General features: G+C 48.9%; 1 protein-coding gene across 1 annotated transcript in view; it reads right to left on the bottom strand.

Moving 5' to 3' along the window:
* The window catches only part of LOC144674569 (plectin-like), a gene marked incomplete at its 3' end in the record, with an annotated part of 69,727 nt that extends 55,971 nt beyond the window's left edge, over positions 1–13,756 (bottom strand). The window contains exons 1-2 of the mRNA XM_078535860.1: positions 13,500–13,756; positions 2,054–2,115 (exon numbers count right to left, since the gene is read on the bottom strand). Coding sequence (XP_078391986.1) covers positions 2,054–2,115; positions 13,500–13,587 — 150 coding nt within the window. The remainder of the gene's footprint in view (positions 1–2,053; positions 2,116–13,499) is intronic.
* Between the last annotated feature and the right edge of the window lie 2,383 nt (positions 13,757–16,139).

Genomic DNA, 16,139 nt, shown 5'->3' with positions numbered 1-16,139 from the left:
TTGTTCCAGTACAGCTACAACACTGGCATCTACCCGGCTATGTGGAAAATTGCCCAGGTATGTCCTGTACACAAAAAGGTCAAATCCAACCCGACCAATTCCCGTCCCATCGGTCTACTCTCGATCATCAGTAAAGCGATGGAAGTGGTTATCAACAGTGCTATCAAGCGACACTTGCTTAGCAATAACCTGTTCACTGATGCCCAGTTTGGGTTCTGCCAGGGACATTCAGATCCTGACCTCATTACAGCCTTGGTTCAAACATGGGCAAAAGAGCTGAATTCCCGAGGTGAGGTGAGAGTGACTGCCCTTGACGTCAAGGTCACAATTGACCGTGTGTGGCATCAAGTAGCCCTAGCAAAACTGGAGTCAATGGGAATCAGGGGGAAAACCCTCCACTGGTTGGAGTCATACCTAACACAAAGGAAGATGGTTGTGGTTGTTGGAGGTCAGTCATCTCAGCTCCAGGACATCACTGCAGGAGTTCCTCAGGATAGTGTCCTCAGCCCAACCATCTTCAGCTGCTTCATCAATGACCTTCCTTCCATCATAAGGTCAGAAGTGGGGATGTTCGCTGAAGATTGCACAATGTTCAGCACCATTTGCGACTCCTCAGATACTGAAGCAGTCCATGTCCAAATGCAGCAAGACCTGGACAATATCCAGGCTTGGGCTGACAAGTGGCAAGTAACATTCGTGGCACACAAGTGTCAGGCAATGACCATCTCCAACAAGAGAGAATCTAACCATTGCCCCTTAACATTCAATGGCATTAGCATCACTGAATCCCCCACTATCGACATTCTGAGGGTTACCATTGACCAGAAACTGAACTGGACTAGCCATATAAATACTGTGGCTACAAGAGCAGGTCAGAGGCTAGGAATCCTGCAAAGAGTAACTCACCTCCTGACTCTCCAAAGCCTGTCCATCATCTACAAGGTACAAGTCAAGAGTGTGATGGAATACTCCCCACTTGCCTGGATGAGTGCAGCTCCCACAACATTCAAGAAGCTTGACACCGTCCAGGACAAAGCAGCTCGTTTGATTGGCACCACTTCCAAAAACATTCACTCCCTCCACCACCGACGCACAGTAGCAGCAGTGTGTGTACCATCTACAAGATGCACTGCAGAACTCACCAAGGCTCTTTTAACAGCACCTTCCAAACCCACAACCACTACCATCTAGAAGGACAAGGGCAGCAGATAGATGGGAACACCACCACCTGGAAGTTCCCCTCCAAGTCACTCACCATCCTGACTTGGAAATATATCACCGTTCCTTCACTGTCACTGGGTCAAAATCCTGGAACTCCCTCCCTAACAGCGCTGTGGGTGCACCTACACCACATGGACTGCAGCAGTTCAAGAAGGCAGCTCACCACCACCTTCTCAAGGGCAACTGGGGATGGGCAATAAATGCTGGCCCAGCCAGCGAAGCCCACATCCCATACTTTCTCACTCACTCTCTCTCATTCTCTCTCTCACTCTCAGTGAGCTCTATCCCCTCAGTCCCCATTCCCCCGTACTCACTCACTCTCAGTGAGTTCCCTCTCCTCAGTCCCCATTCCCCCGTACTCACTCACTCTCAGTGAGTTCCCTCTCCTCAATCCCCATTCCTCCTTAGAACCATTCTCGTGAATCTTTTCCGCTGTCTCTCCAATGCCTTCACACTCTTCCTAAAGTGTGGTGCCCAGAACTGGACACAATACTCCAGAAAAGTGGAACCTGTGTTTACTACAAGTTTAACATAACTTCCTTGTTTTTCTATGCTATTCCCCCTGTTAATAAAGGGGACTCTTTATTAAATACTTTCTCAACCTGTCCTGTCACCTTCCATGATCTGTGCACATTATACACCCAGGTCCCTCTGCTCCTGCACCTCTTTAGAATTGAATCCTTTATTGTGTATTTTCTCTCTATGTCCCTCCTACCAAAACATATCATTTGATATTTTTCTGCATTAACTCACTCTGTCGCTCTCCCTCCCCATTTTGTTCCCCTCCCTCTGTCACTCGCCCATCACTCCTCCCCTCCCACTCCTTACTCACCTTCATTAAGTGTTTGTTGACCCATTTTGTGAAGGTTTTCTTCTGCACTCGGTCCCGTTCATCTGAAAATAACAAAAGGATTTGATTAAAACCTGCCCCAAATGGAATACACAGAGTAAGAATCAAACCCGGGCTGTTCACGCTGGAAGTAATAATCAAACCCAGCCTCTTCACACAGAGAGTAATAATCAAACCCAGCCTCTTCACACAGAGAGTAATAATCAAACCCGGCCTCTTCACACAGAGAGTAATAATCAAACCCAACCTCTTCACACAGAGAGTAATAATCAAAACCAGCCTCTTCACACAGAGAGTAATAATCAAACCCAGCCTCTTCACACAGAGAGTAATAATCAAACCCAGCCTCTTCACACAGAGAGTAATAATCAAACCCAGCCTCTTCACACAGAGAGTAATAATCAAACCCAGCCTCTTCACACAGAGAGTAATAATCAAACCCAGCCTCTTCACACAGAGAGTAATAATCAAACTCAAACTGTCCCTACTGGGAGAATTAATCAAACCTGGACTATCCACATTGGGAGTAATAATCAAACCTGGACTGTCCACACCGAGAGTAAGAATCAAACCCAGACTGTTCATACCGAGAGTAATAATCAAAACTGGACTGTTCACAATGACGGTTATAATCAAACCCAGGCTGTCCACGTTGGGAGTAATAATCAAACCCAGACTGTGCACACTGGGAGTAATATTCAAACTTGGACTGTCCACATTGGGAGTAATAATCAAACCTGGTATATTCACACTTAGAGTAATAATCAAACTCAGATTGTCCACATTGGAAGTGATAATCAAACCCAGACTGTCCACACTGAGAGTAATAATCAAACCCGGACTGTGAACACTGGGAGTAATAATCAAACCCAGACTGTGCACACTGCGGGTAATAATCAAACCCGGGCTGTACACACTGGGAGTAACAATCAAACTTGGACTATCCACATTGGGATTAATAATCAAACCAGGGTGTTCACACCAAGAGTAATAATGGGAAACATAGAAACTAGGAGCAGGAGTAGGCCATTCGGCCCTTCGAGCCTGCTCCGTCATTCAATATGATCATGGCTGATCCTCTATCTCAATGCCATATTCCCGCTTTCTCTCCATACCCCTTAATGCCCCTAATATCCAAAAAACTATCAATTTCTTTCTTGAATATACTCAGTGACCCGGCCTCCACAGCCTCTGTGGTAGAGAATTCCACAGGTTGACCATCCTCTGAGTGAAGAAATTTTTCCTCATCTCAGTCCTAAATGGCCCACCCCATATCCTGAGACTGTGGCCCCTGGTTCTAGACTCCCCAACCAGGGGAAACATCCTCTCTGCATCCAGTCTGTCTAGCCCTGTTAGGATTTTATACATTTCAATCAGATCCCCTCTCATTCTTCTAAACTCCAGTGAATACAGGCCCAGTCGCACCAATATCTCCTCATACAACAATCCTGCCATCCCCGGTATCAGCCTAGTGAACCTTCACTGCACTCCCTCTATGGCAAGTATATCCTTTCTTAGGTAGGGAGACCAAAACTGCACACAATACTCCAGGTGTGGTCTCACCAAGGCCCTGTATAACTGCAGTAAGACATCCCTACTTCTGAGCTCAAAGCCTCTTGCAATGAAGGCCAACATACCATTTGCCTCCCTAACTGCTTGCTGCACCTGCCTGTTTACTTTCACTGACTGGTGTACAAGGACACCCAGATCCTTGCAGTGGATGATTGCTTCTCAGACTGGAGGTCTGTGACTAGTGGTGTGCCTCAGGGATCTGTGCTGGGACCATTGTTGTTTCTTGTCTATATCAATGATTTGGATGATAATGTGGTGAATTGGATCAGCAAGTTTGCTGATGACACTAAGATTGGAGGTGTTGTGGACAGCGAGGAAGGCTTTCAAAGCTTGCAGAGAGATCTGGACCAACTGGAAAAATGGGCCAGAAAATGGCAGATGGAATTTAATGCAGAAAAGTGTGAGGTGTTGCATTTTGGAAGGACAAACCAAGGTAGGACATACACAGTAAATGGTAGGGCACTGAGGAGTGCGGAGGAACAAAGGGATCTGGGAGTTCAGATACATAATTCCCTGTAAGCGGTGTCACAGGTAGACAGGGTTGTAAAGAAAGATTTTGGCATACTGGCCTTCAAAAATCAAAGTATTGAGTATAGGAGTTGGGATGTTATGGTGAGGTTGTATAAGACATTGGTGAGGGCAACTTTGGAGTATTGTGTGCAGTTCTGGTCACCTAACTACAGGAAGGATATCAGTAAGATTGAAAGAGTGCAGAGGAGATTTACTAGGATGTTGCTGGGTCTTAAGGAGTTGAGTTACAGGGAAAGATTAAACAGGTTTGGACTTTATTCCTTGGAACGTAGAAGAATGAGGGGAGATTTGATAGAAGTTTACAAAATTATGAGGGGTATAGACAGAATAAATGTGAGTAGGCTCTTTCCACTTAGATTAGGAGAGATAAACACGAGAGGACATGGCTTTAGGGTGAAAGGGGAAAGATTTAGGGGGAACATTAGGGGGAACTTCTTCACTCAGAGAGTAGTGAGAGTGTGGAACGAGCTACCATCTGACGTGGTAAATGTGGGCTCACTCTTAAGTTTTAAGAATAAATTAGATAGATACATGGATGGGAGAGGTCTGCAGGGTTATGGACTGGGTGCAGGTCAATGGGACTAGTGGAATAATATTTCAGCACAGACTAGAAGGGCCGAATGGCCTGTTTTTCTGTGCTGTAGTATTCTATGGTTCTATCCCTTTGTACATCCACATTTCCCAATATATCACCATTTAAATAATATTCTGCCTTTCTGTTTTTCGCACTGAAGTGTATAACTTCACATTTATACACGTTATACTGCATCTGCCATGTGTTTGACCACACACACAACTTGTCTAAATCGCCCTGAAGCCTCCTTGCATCCTCCTCACAACTCACAACCCCACCCAGTTTTGTGTCATCAGCAAACTTGGAAATATTGCATTTGGTTTCCTCATCCAAGTCATTGATATATATTGTGAATAGCTGGGGCCCAAGCACTGATCCCTGCGGTACCCCACTAGTCACCACCTGCCATCTGGAAAAAGACGCATTTATCCCACTCTCTGTTTCCGGCCTGTCAACCAATTCTCAATCCATGCCAGTATATTACCCCCAATCCCATGTGCTTTAATTTTTCCCACCAGCCTCTTATGTGGGACCTTATCAAAAGCCTTCTTGAAATCCAAATACACCACATCTACTGGTTCTCCCTTATCTATTCTACTAGTTACATCCTCAGAAAACTCTAGTAGATTAGTTAATCATCAATAATCAAACCCAGACTGTGCACACTAGGAGTAATAATCAAACCTGGGCTATCCACATTGAGAGTAATAATCAAACCCAAATTGTGCCCACTGGGAGTAATAATCAAACCTAGACTGTGCAAACTTGGAGTAATAATCATATCTAGATGTTACTCTCAGCCCCAGTGACCACTCGGGGTTGCAGCAAATCAGAGTTTGAACGGTGAATGCTGTTCAGCCTATCTGAGAGCTTGCTGATCCAGACTGTAGGATCATTTTTGGACTGTGTATTGGAGAAGAGTAAAGGGTAACCCTGAACCACGTCTTTCTGAATCCTGTCTCAGGGCGTGAGACAGTGAACCCGCTGAGCCCAGCCCAGCCCATCCTGCTGGAGGGGGTGACCACAGACTGAGTCAGGGAGTGAGTAATGCTGCAAGAATGTGAGTCATTACAGACTATCAGCATGAACAGAGTGGGAGGGTGTGCCCTTGCTCTTTGCTGGTGGAATGCTCAGTGTGCTGATTGCTTTGGGGACTGGCACTACAGAGGGAAGCGAAGTCTCAGCCCCCTCCAAAACCTGGCAGTCTGAGTCTAAACCGAGGAACACAGCAGGGAGAAACACCAAACAGGCACATTCCACAGTGCATACAGAGGGCAGGGGGCAAGGAGGGCAGGGGGCAGAGGGTAGAATGCAGGGGGGGCAGCAGACAGAGGGTCAGGAGCAGCGGCCAGGCCATGCTGAACATTGTCCAGGAGTGAATATTAACCAGGCCTGAACAACTCAACCTGTCCAATGTTGGACTCCCAGATAACAACAAGAAGACTGAGGAGGGTTGGGGGTAGGAGGGTTGAGGGTAGGAGGGTTGGGGGTAGGAGGGTTGGGGGTAGGAGGGTTGGGGGTAGGAGGGTTGGGGGTAGGAGGGTTGGGAGTAGGAGGGTTGGGGGTAGGAGGGTTGGGGGTAGGAGGGTTGGGGGTAGGAGGGTTGGGAGTAGGAGGGTTGGGGGTAGGAGGGTTGGGGGTAGGAGGGTTTATAGGCACAGGGATAGAAAATGGGTTAAACAAGCTGTACTGAGAATTGGGAGAGACAGCACCAGAGGAAGAAATTGTGAGGTATTATGTAGAGTCAGAGTAAGAGGAAACACAGGAAGGTCGAATTCATGTTTACTGTACATGTATATGAATACGGGTACTGTGGTAAATAAGTTGGTGAGCTGCAGGTGCAGGGAGGTACATGTTGTTGTGATGATAACAGAGACCTGGTTCAAAAAAGGGCAGAACTGGGTACTAAGTATTCCTGGATACAAGGTGTTCAGGAAAATTATTAAACAAAGAATGTGACAGTATTGATAAAAGGAGAATGTTACAGTGCTAGAGAGGGGCAGGAGGTCCTAGAGGGTCAAGGACAGAATCTATCTGGTTCGAGCTAAAGGACATTGCTCAGTGCATTCTGTAGGCCACCAACTAGCGGGAAAGATACGGAGTGGAATTTTCCATTCTGGGACTAAGTCCCGCGGTGGGGGTGGGAACAGGGAGGGTTTGCCGCTGTGAAGGCTGGTGGGAATTTGCGCCGTATCACACAATGCTGGTTAAATAATGAGGCAGTCGGGGGTTTCGGCAAAGTGGGCTGGATGACTCACACCCCTTCATATCTGGACACCATATTTAACCGCTCATGGGCCTCAACTGACACACAATTGAAGATAGAAGATCCACATCCTAGAAGCTGCTGCAGCGCAAAGGTCCATGTGGTTAATGCTGACCCACCCGCTGCTGCACATGGTGTTCCAGGGTCCGGTCACTGGAGGCCTCAATCTCCACAGGCTGACCAGGTGAGTCCTGACATCACCACGCCACGTTGGTGCAGGCATGTTCTGGACTGGTGTGAAATCCCGCTGCTGGCATGGCCATGGGACAGAGGGGGGAGGGAGGGGGATTCCGGCTGGGCCTTCACCTGCATCCATTCAGCGGGATGCAAGACGCTCTCACTGGCCCCTGGTGGGAACAGTGACCCAACACGACAGGCGGGAGTGCACATTCCCACCAGCGTTTTACCGCGGTGGGGAACCAATATTTCAGCTTCTGCCGCATTGACCCCCCCCAACTCATCATTGAAGCAGCCACAGGGGGGGTTTGGAAAATTCCACCCGTAGGGTAATTATGGCCCATTCAGCTCACACCAGCTCCACGGAGGAGGCTCCATAAATATCCCCATCCTCAATGATAGGGGAACCCAGCACATCAGTGCAAAAGATAAGGCTGAAGCATTTGCTACAATCTTCAGCCAGAAGTGCCAAGTGCATGATCCACCTTGGCCTCCTCCGGAGGTCCCCAGCATCACAGATGCCAGTCTTCAGCCAATTCGATTCACTCCACGTGATTTCAAGAAACAGCTGAAGACACTGGATACTGCAAAGGCTATGGGGCCTGACAACATTCCGGCAATAGTACTGAAGACTTGTGTTCCAGAACTTGCCGCACTCCTAGCCATGCTGTTCCAGTACAGCTACAACACTGGCATCTACCCAGCTATGTGGAAAATTGCCCGGGTATGTCCTGTACACAAAAAGCAGGACAAATCCAACCCAGCCAATTCCTGCCCCATCAATCTACTCTCGATCATCAGTAAAGTAATGGTAGGGGTCTTCAACAGTGCTATCAAGCGACACTTGCTTAGCAATAACCTGCTCACTGACACCCAGTTTGGGTTCCACCAGGGCCACTCAGCTCCTGACCTCATTACAGCCTTGGTTCAAACATGGACAAAAGAGCTGAACTCCCGAGGTGAGGTGAGAGTGACTGCCCTTGACATCAAGGCAGCGTTTGACCGAGTGTGGCATCAAGGAGCCCGAGCAAAACTGGAGTCAGTGGGAATCAGGGGGAAAACTCCCCGCCGGTAGGAGTCATACCTAGCACAAAGGAAGATGGTTGTGGTTGCTGGAGGTCAGTCATCTCAGCTCCAGGACATCACTGCAGGAGTTCCTCAGGGTAGTGTCCTCAACCCAACCATCTTCAGCTGCTTCATCAATGACCTTCCTTCCATCATAAGGTCAGAAGTGGGAATGTTCACTGATGATTGCACAATGTTCAGCACCATTCGCGACTCCTCAGATACTGAAGCAGACCATGTCCAAATGCAGCAAGACCTGGACAATATCCAGGCTTGGGCTGACAAGTGGCAAGTAACATTCACGCCACACAAATGCCAGGCAATGACCATCTCCAACAAGAGAGAATCCAATCATCGCCTCTTGACATTCAATGGCATTATCATTACTGAATCCCTCACTATCAACATCCTGGGCGTTACCAGTGACCAGAAACTGAACTGGACTAGCCATATAAATACTGTGGCTACAACAACAGGTCAGAGGCTGGGAATCCTGTGATGAGTAACTCATCTCCTGACTCCCCAAAGCCTGTCCTCCATCTACAAGGTACAAGTCAGGAGTGTGATGGAATACTCTCCACTTGCCTGGATGAGTGCAGCTCCATCAACACTCAAGAAGCTTAACACCATCCAGGATGAAGCAGCCCGCTTGATTGGCACCACATCCACAAACATTCACTCCCTCCACCACTGACGCACAGTAGCAGCAGTGTGTACCATCTACAAGATGCACTGCAGGAATTCACCAAGGCTCCTTAGGCAGCACCTTCCAAACCCACGACCACTACCATCTAGAAGGACAAGGGCAGCAGATAGATGGGAACTTCACCACCTGGAAGTTCCCCTCCAAGCCACTCACCATCCTGACTTGGAAATATATCACCGTTCCTTCACTGTCACTGGGTCAAAATCCTGGAACTTCCTCCCTAACAGCACTGTGGGTGTACCTACACCACATGGACTGCAGCAGTTCAAAAAGGCAGCTCAGCACCACCTTCTCAAGGGTAATTAGGGATGGGCAATAAATACTGGCTTAGTCAGCGATGCCCAGATTCCATAAATGAATAAAAATTTCCTAGATTCGGGGAAGGTTCCAGTAAATTGGAAAATAGCAAAAGTGACTCTTTTATTCAAAAAGGGAGGGAGACAGAAAGTGGGAATCTACAGGCCAGTTAGCTTGACATCTGTCACAGGGAAAATGTTAGAAGCCATTACTAAAGGTATTATAGCAGAGCATTGAGAAAAGTTTCAGGCAATCAGGCAGAATCAACATGGTTTTGTGAAAGGGAAATCATGTTTAACCAATTTATTGGAGTTCTTTGAAGGAGTCACATATGTGAGGATAAAGGGGAACCGGTGGATGTACTGTACTTAGATTTCCAGAAGGCATTTGATAAAGTACCACATCAAAGGTTATCACGGAAAATAAAAGCTCATGGTGTAGGGGGTAATATATCGGCATGGACAGAAGATTGGCTGGCTAACAGGAAGCAGAGAGTAGGCATAAACGGGTCTTTTTCTGGTTGGCAGGATGTGACGAGTGGTGTCACAGGGATCAGAGCTGGGACCTCAACTGGTTACAATTTATATAATTGACTTGGAAGAAGGGATTGAAGGGATGGTTGCCAAATTTGCTGATGACACAAAGATAGTTAGGAAAGTAAGTTGAGAAGAGGACATAAGGAGAGTACAAAAAGATATAGATAAGTTAAGTAGGTGGGCAAAGATCTGGCAAATGTGGAATTGTCCATTTTTGCAGGAAGAATAAAAACGCATATTCTCTAAATGGTGAGAGATTGCTGAGCTCTGAGGTGCAGAGGGATCTGGGTGTCTTAGTGCATGAATTGCAAAAGATTAGTATGCAGGTACAGGAAGTAATTAGGAAAGCTAATCAATTGTTGTCATTTATTGTGAGGGGAACTGAATACAAAAGTAGGGAGGTTATGCTTCAGTTGTACAGGGCACTAGTGAGACCACATCTGGAGTATTGTGTACATCTTTCCTTATTTAAGGAAAGATGTGTTAGAAGCAGTTTAGAGAAGGTTTACTTGACTAATACTTGGAATGTGTGGGTTGTCTTATGAGGAAAGGTTAGACAGGTTAGGCTTGAATCTGCTGGTGTTTAAAATATTCAGAGATGACTTGATCAAAACCTTTAAGTGGCAAGTGGCAGATGAAATTTAATGCAGAGAAATGTAAGTGATTCATTTTGGTTGGAAGAACATGGACAGACAATAGAAAATAAGGGGTGAAAGTTTGAAGGGGGTGCAGGAGCAGAAAGACTTGGGTGTATATGTGCATAGATCATTGAAGGTGACAGGACAGGTGGAGAGAGCAGTTAATAAAGCAGATAGTATCCTGGGCTTGATTAATAGGGGCAGAGAGTACAAGAGCAGGGAGGTTATGTTGAACTTGTATAAGATACTCGTTAGATCTCAGCTGGAGTATTGTGTCCAGTTCTGGACTTCATACTTTAAGAAGGATGTGAAGATGTTGCAGAGGGCAGAAAAGATTCACGGGAAAGGTTCCAGTGATGAGGAACTTCATTATGAGGATAGATTGGAGAAGTTAGAACTGTTCTTCTTGGAGAGAAGGCGGCTGAGAGGAGATTTGATAGAGCTGTTCAAGATCAGGGGGGGTCTGGACAGAGTAGATAGGGAGAAGCTGTTCCCATTGGTGGGACAACTGCATGGCGCAGAGTGACCAAAGGGCAGAGTGACCACAGAGGCAGAATGGCGGCAAGGGTCAGAGTGACTACAGGAGGAACGTGATGACCAGGGGAGGAGGGGGCAGAGTGGCCACGGGGGGGGGAGCAGAATGATGACAGAGTGGCCGCAGGGGACAGAGTGCAACAGGAGGCAGAGTGACTGCAGAATGAGTGCAGGGGAAAAAGTGATTGAAGGGGGCAGAGTGGCTGCAGAGTAACCCTCTAACAGTGCAGTGCTACTTCAGGAATGACACACCGATGGTGCAGCGCTCCCTCAGTACTGACCGTCCGACAGTGCGGCACTCCCTCAGTACTGACCCTCGGTCAGTGCGGCACTCCCTCAGCACTGACCCTCTGACAGTGCGGCACTCCCTCAGTGCTGACCCTCCATCAGTGCGGCACTCCCTCAGTACTGACCCTCCGACAGTGCAGCACTCCCTCAGTACTGACCGTCTGACAGTGCGGCACTCCCTCAGTACTGACCCTCTGACAGTGCAGCACTCCCTCAGTACTGACCCTCCGTCAGTGCGGCACTCCCTCAGCACTGACCCTCCGACAGTGCGGCACTCCCTCAGTGCTGACCCTCCATCAGTGCGGCACTCCCTCAGTACTGACCCTCCGACAGTGCGGCACTCCCTCAGTACTGACCCTCCGACAGTGCGGCACTCCCTCAGTACTGATCCTTCGACAGTGCAGCACTCCCTCAGTACTGACCCTCTGACAGTGCAGCACTCCCTCAGTGCTGACCCTCCATCAGTGCGGCACTCCCTCAGTACTGACCCTCCGACAGTGCGGCACTCCCTCAGTACTGACCCTCCGACAGTGCGGCGCTCCCTCAGTACTGACCCTCCGACAGTGCGGCACTCCCTCAGTACTGACCCTCCGACAGTGCGGCACTCCCTCAGTACTGACCCTCCGACAGTGCGGCACTCCCTCAGTACTGATCCTTCGACAGTGCAGCACTCCCTCAGCACTGATCCTTCGACAGTGCAGCACTCCCTCAGCACTGACCCTCCGATAGTGCGGCACTACCTCAGTACTGACCCTCCGATAGTGCGGCACTCCCTCAGTACTGACCCTCCGACAATGCGGCACTCCCTCAGCACTGACCCTCCGATAGTGCGGCACTCGCTCAGTACTGACCCTCTGACAGTGCGGCACTCCCTCAATACTGCTCCTACGACAGTGCAGCACTCCCTCAGTACTGACCCTCCGACAGTGCAGCACTCCCTCAGTACTGACCCTCTGACAGTGCGGCACTACCTCAGTACTGACCCTCCGATAGTGCGGCACTCCCTCAGTACTGACCCTCTGACAGTGCGGCACTCCCTCAGCACTGACCCTCCGATAGTGCGGCACTCGCTCAGTACTGACCCTCTGACAGTGCAGCACTCCTTCAGTACTGACCCTCCGACAGTGCAGCACTCCCTCAGTGCTGACCCTCCGACAGTGCAGCACTCCCTCAGTACTGACCCTCCGACAGTGCAGCGCTCTCTCAGTACTGACCCTCTGACAGTGCAACACTCCCTCAGCACTGACCCTCTGACAGTGCTGCACTCCCTCAGTGCTGACCCTCTGACAGTGCAGCACTCCCTCAGTACTGACCCTCCGACAGTGCAGCGCTCTCTCAGTACTGACCCTCTGACAGTGCAACACTCCCTCAGCACTGACCCTCTGACAGTGCTGCACTCCCTCAGTGCTGACCCTCTGACAGTGCAGCACTCCCTCAGTACTGACCCTCTGACAGTGCTGCACTCCCTCAGTGCTGACCCTCTGACAGTGCAGCACTCCCTCAGTGCTGCATTGGACTATCAGGCTGGTTCATGCTCTCAAGTCCGATACCTGATGACACCGAAGCAAGTGCGCTGCCCACAATGGGCAGTTGGTGAGGGAATTAGTAAGACCGAGGTATCTCGCAAGGGAATTCCAGAGCTTTTGGCCTTGGCAACTGAAGTCATGGCTGCTAGTGGCAGAGACGTTAAAATTGGGAACACTGAGGAGGCTCGAGTGTTTAGGAGATTACTCAGATATGTAGCAGCAAGGACATGGATGGGTTTGAGAATTTTAATCTGGGCGGGGGGAGCAAATGGAGGTCAGTGAGCAACAGGGTGAGAGGGGAAAGGGCTTTGGTTTGAGTTCAGACACAGACAGCAGGGTGTTGGATAACCTCACCCTACAGAGTGTAGAACGTGGGAGACCAGCCAGGAACATGTTGGAATGGTCGTGACTAGATGGTTTTAGCAGCGGATAAGCCTGTGGGAGTGGAGCGGGGGGTGAATATTCTGGAGGAGCAAGGAGGCAGGCTTAGTGATGAAGAGAAGACGACAGCGTGGGGAAGCAGAAACCAGGGGAGGTCTGTCAGATATTCCCAGGGCACAGATGAGAAATCAGTCTGAAATGCAGCTGCAGAGAAGCAGCAGAGCACATCCAGATGTGAAATAGTTAACAGTAGCACAGCCCTGATCGGAGACTAACATCCTGATTAATTCCTACCTCCTGTCTGTCGTTCACTAACTTCACCACAACCAGTAAATACCTTTTCTGCTCTCAGTGGATTTCAACATGTCCAGATACAGCCGTTCGTCCGATGTCACTCGATTTCTGGTTTCCTGCTCTTTATACATCTTGTAATGAGAGCGTGAGAAGTAGTAGTGAATTAAGAGACTCTCCGCTCCTGCTGCTACTTGGAGACTGTGGTTAGATGACTGCACCCTCTGTGTTAACAGAGCTCTGCCTGTCAGTGCGAGTTTTGCAAAGCTTTCATTGCCAGCCCCTCCCTACCCTGTAAGGTACAGAATGAGGTGTGGCTATCCCCACATTACAACAGCAAATCCACAGCAATAAACTACCAACTGAGCTGAGGGCAGGGACAAAGGGAGGGGGCCTGGAGGGAGTGAGTAGGCAGTGACTGGCAGCAAGGAGGAAGTGAGAGGAGTGGGAGCATGGAGAAACAGAGAGTGACAGGGAGCGAGGACAGAGTGAGGAGGGAGAGAGGAGAGAGGCGGGACTGAGGAGGGAATGAGGAAGGAACAAGGGAGGGAGAGTGGAGGGACAGAAGAGGGAGAGAAGGAGTGGAGGGAGGGAGGAGGGAATGATGAGGGAGTGAGACAGGAGGGAGGTAGGAGGGAGGCGGGAGAGGGGGGAAGTGAGGAGGGAGTGAGGCGGGAGGGAGGCGGGACAGAGGTGGAAGTGAGGAGGGAGAGAGGAGGGAGTGGGGACAGAAGGAGGAGGAAGTGAGGAGGGAGTGGGGAGGGAGCAAAGAGGGAGAGAGGACGGAGTGAGGAGGGCGAGAGGATGAAATGAGGAGGGAGTGAGCAGAGACCTTCTTCCACAGCCCAGTTGCACAGCAGACAGCTACAGTGGTGGCCAGACTGGTTACATGCTGTGCAGCTACCTCAAGATCACTCACCGAAGGAATTAGTTTCTCTCTTTCTACCCAATCGAGTCCTTTAATCATCCCACAATTCTCAATCAGATCACTCTTTAATTTTCTACACTCAGGAATACAAACCCTAGTTTGATGCAAAGGCAAAATACTACAGATTCTGAAAATCTGTAACCCACCTTCTGACTCCCCAAAGCCTGTCCACCATCTACAAGGCACAAGTCAGGAGTGTGATGGAATACTCTCCACTTGGCTGGATGAGTGCAGCTCCAACAACACTCAAGATGCTGGACACCATCCAGGACAAAGCAGCCCGCATGATTGGCACCACATCCACAAACATTCACTCCCTCCACCACCTACGCACAGTAGCCGCAGTGTGTACCATCTACAAGACGCACTGCAGAAATTCACCAAGGCTCCTTCGACAGCACCTTCCAAACCCACGACCACTACCATCTAGAAGGACAGGGGCAGCAGATAGATGGGAACACCACCACCTGGAAGTTCCCCTCCAAGTCACTCACCATCCTGACTTGGAAATATATCGCTGTTCCTTCACTGTCGCTGGGTCAAAATCCTGGAACTCCCTCCCTAACAGCACTGTGGGTGTACCTACACCACAGGGATTTTTGGTCTGTCAGGAAATTAAGGGATATGGGAGCAGCTGGAAAGTTGAGTTGAGGTCGAGGATCAGCCATGATCATATTGAGCGGCAGAGCAGGCTCAATGGGCCGAGTGGTCTACTCCTGCTCTCAATTCCTGTGATCTTATGGCCTGCAGTGGGTCCAGAAGGTCGTCCAATATCATCTCCTCATGGACAATGATGGATGGGATCACTGGCCTTTCCAGTGATGCTCACAGCCCATGAATGAATTTTAGAAATCCACAATTAGCATGCATTAAATTGCATCTGCCATATGTCTGCCCATTTCACCAGTCTCTCTTTGTCTCTCCAAGTCTGTTACCACCCTGCTCGCTATTTACTGTGTGCCGAGTATTGTGTTATCCTCAATCTTTGAAATGATATCCAATATCACCATGTCCATATACATCAGAAAGAGACTCCCAACACTAGGCCCTGAGAAACCCCAGTCTGAGAAACAGTCACATTATTCTCCGTTTTCAATCAATTAGTCAATGTTGTATCCATGCTGCTACTGTCCTTTCATCCCATGAGTTTTAATTTTGCTAACTAGCATTTTTTATTTGGCATTCTGTCATAAATTCCTTTGAAAGTCAAAAACTTGTCAGATTCTGTAAATCTGAAGAGCTGCTCTTCCGCATCATCCTCTGAGGAATCTTACTGAATATTTTCCCAAAGTTCATATAGATAACGTTCAGAGACGCTCCTTTATTATTAATCCAACTGTATGACTCAGGCATGACTTTACTTGTAATTACTCTGATCACCTCAGATTGTCTCAAATGCTCAGTCACAATGTTTGAGTAAACAAACACCGGCCGATGGTGATCTCCCAGCCCTGCCTCAAACTGGCGGCCACATGATCATTTCAGCTGACCAAACAGAGCTCTGATTTTATGTCTTGTCCAAAATGTTTTAAAGTTAAACTGTATCACACGCTGGGAGCAGGGTTTGTTTGTTTAAGCACAGGGTGTGGACTGACTGAGTGTGAACAGCACAAGCTGATAGCCCAGGGGCAGGTGACAGGGATGCTCTGGACTGAGTCGTAGCATTCTGCAGCTTGTCTAGACAGCACCACGTCGAACACACTCTGGCCAGAACCCAGCTTCCCAGGATCGAGTCCAGGCAAGGCAGGAATCTTGAAG

Source organism: Cetorhinus maximus, unplaced genomic scaffold, assembly GCF_964194155.1.
Source record: "Cetorhinus maximus unplaced genomic scaffold, sCetMax3.hap1.1 HAP1_SCAFFOLD_707, whole genome shotgun sequence".
NCBI classification, from domain to species: domain Eukaryota; kingdom Metazoa; phylum Chordata; class Chondrichthyes; order Lamniformes; family Cetorhinidae; genus Cetorhinus; species Cetorhinus maximus.
This window is presented reverse-complemented; position numbering and strand designations above follow the sequence as displayed.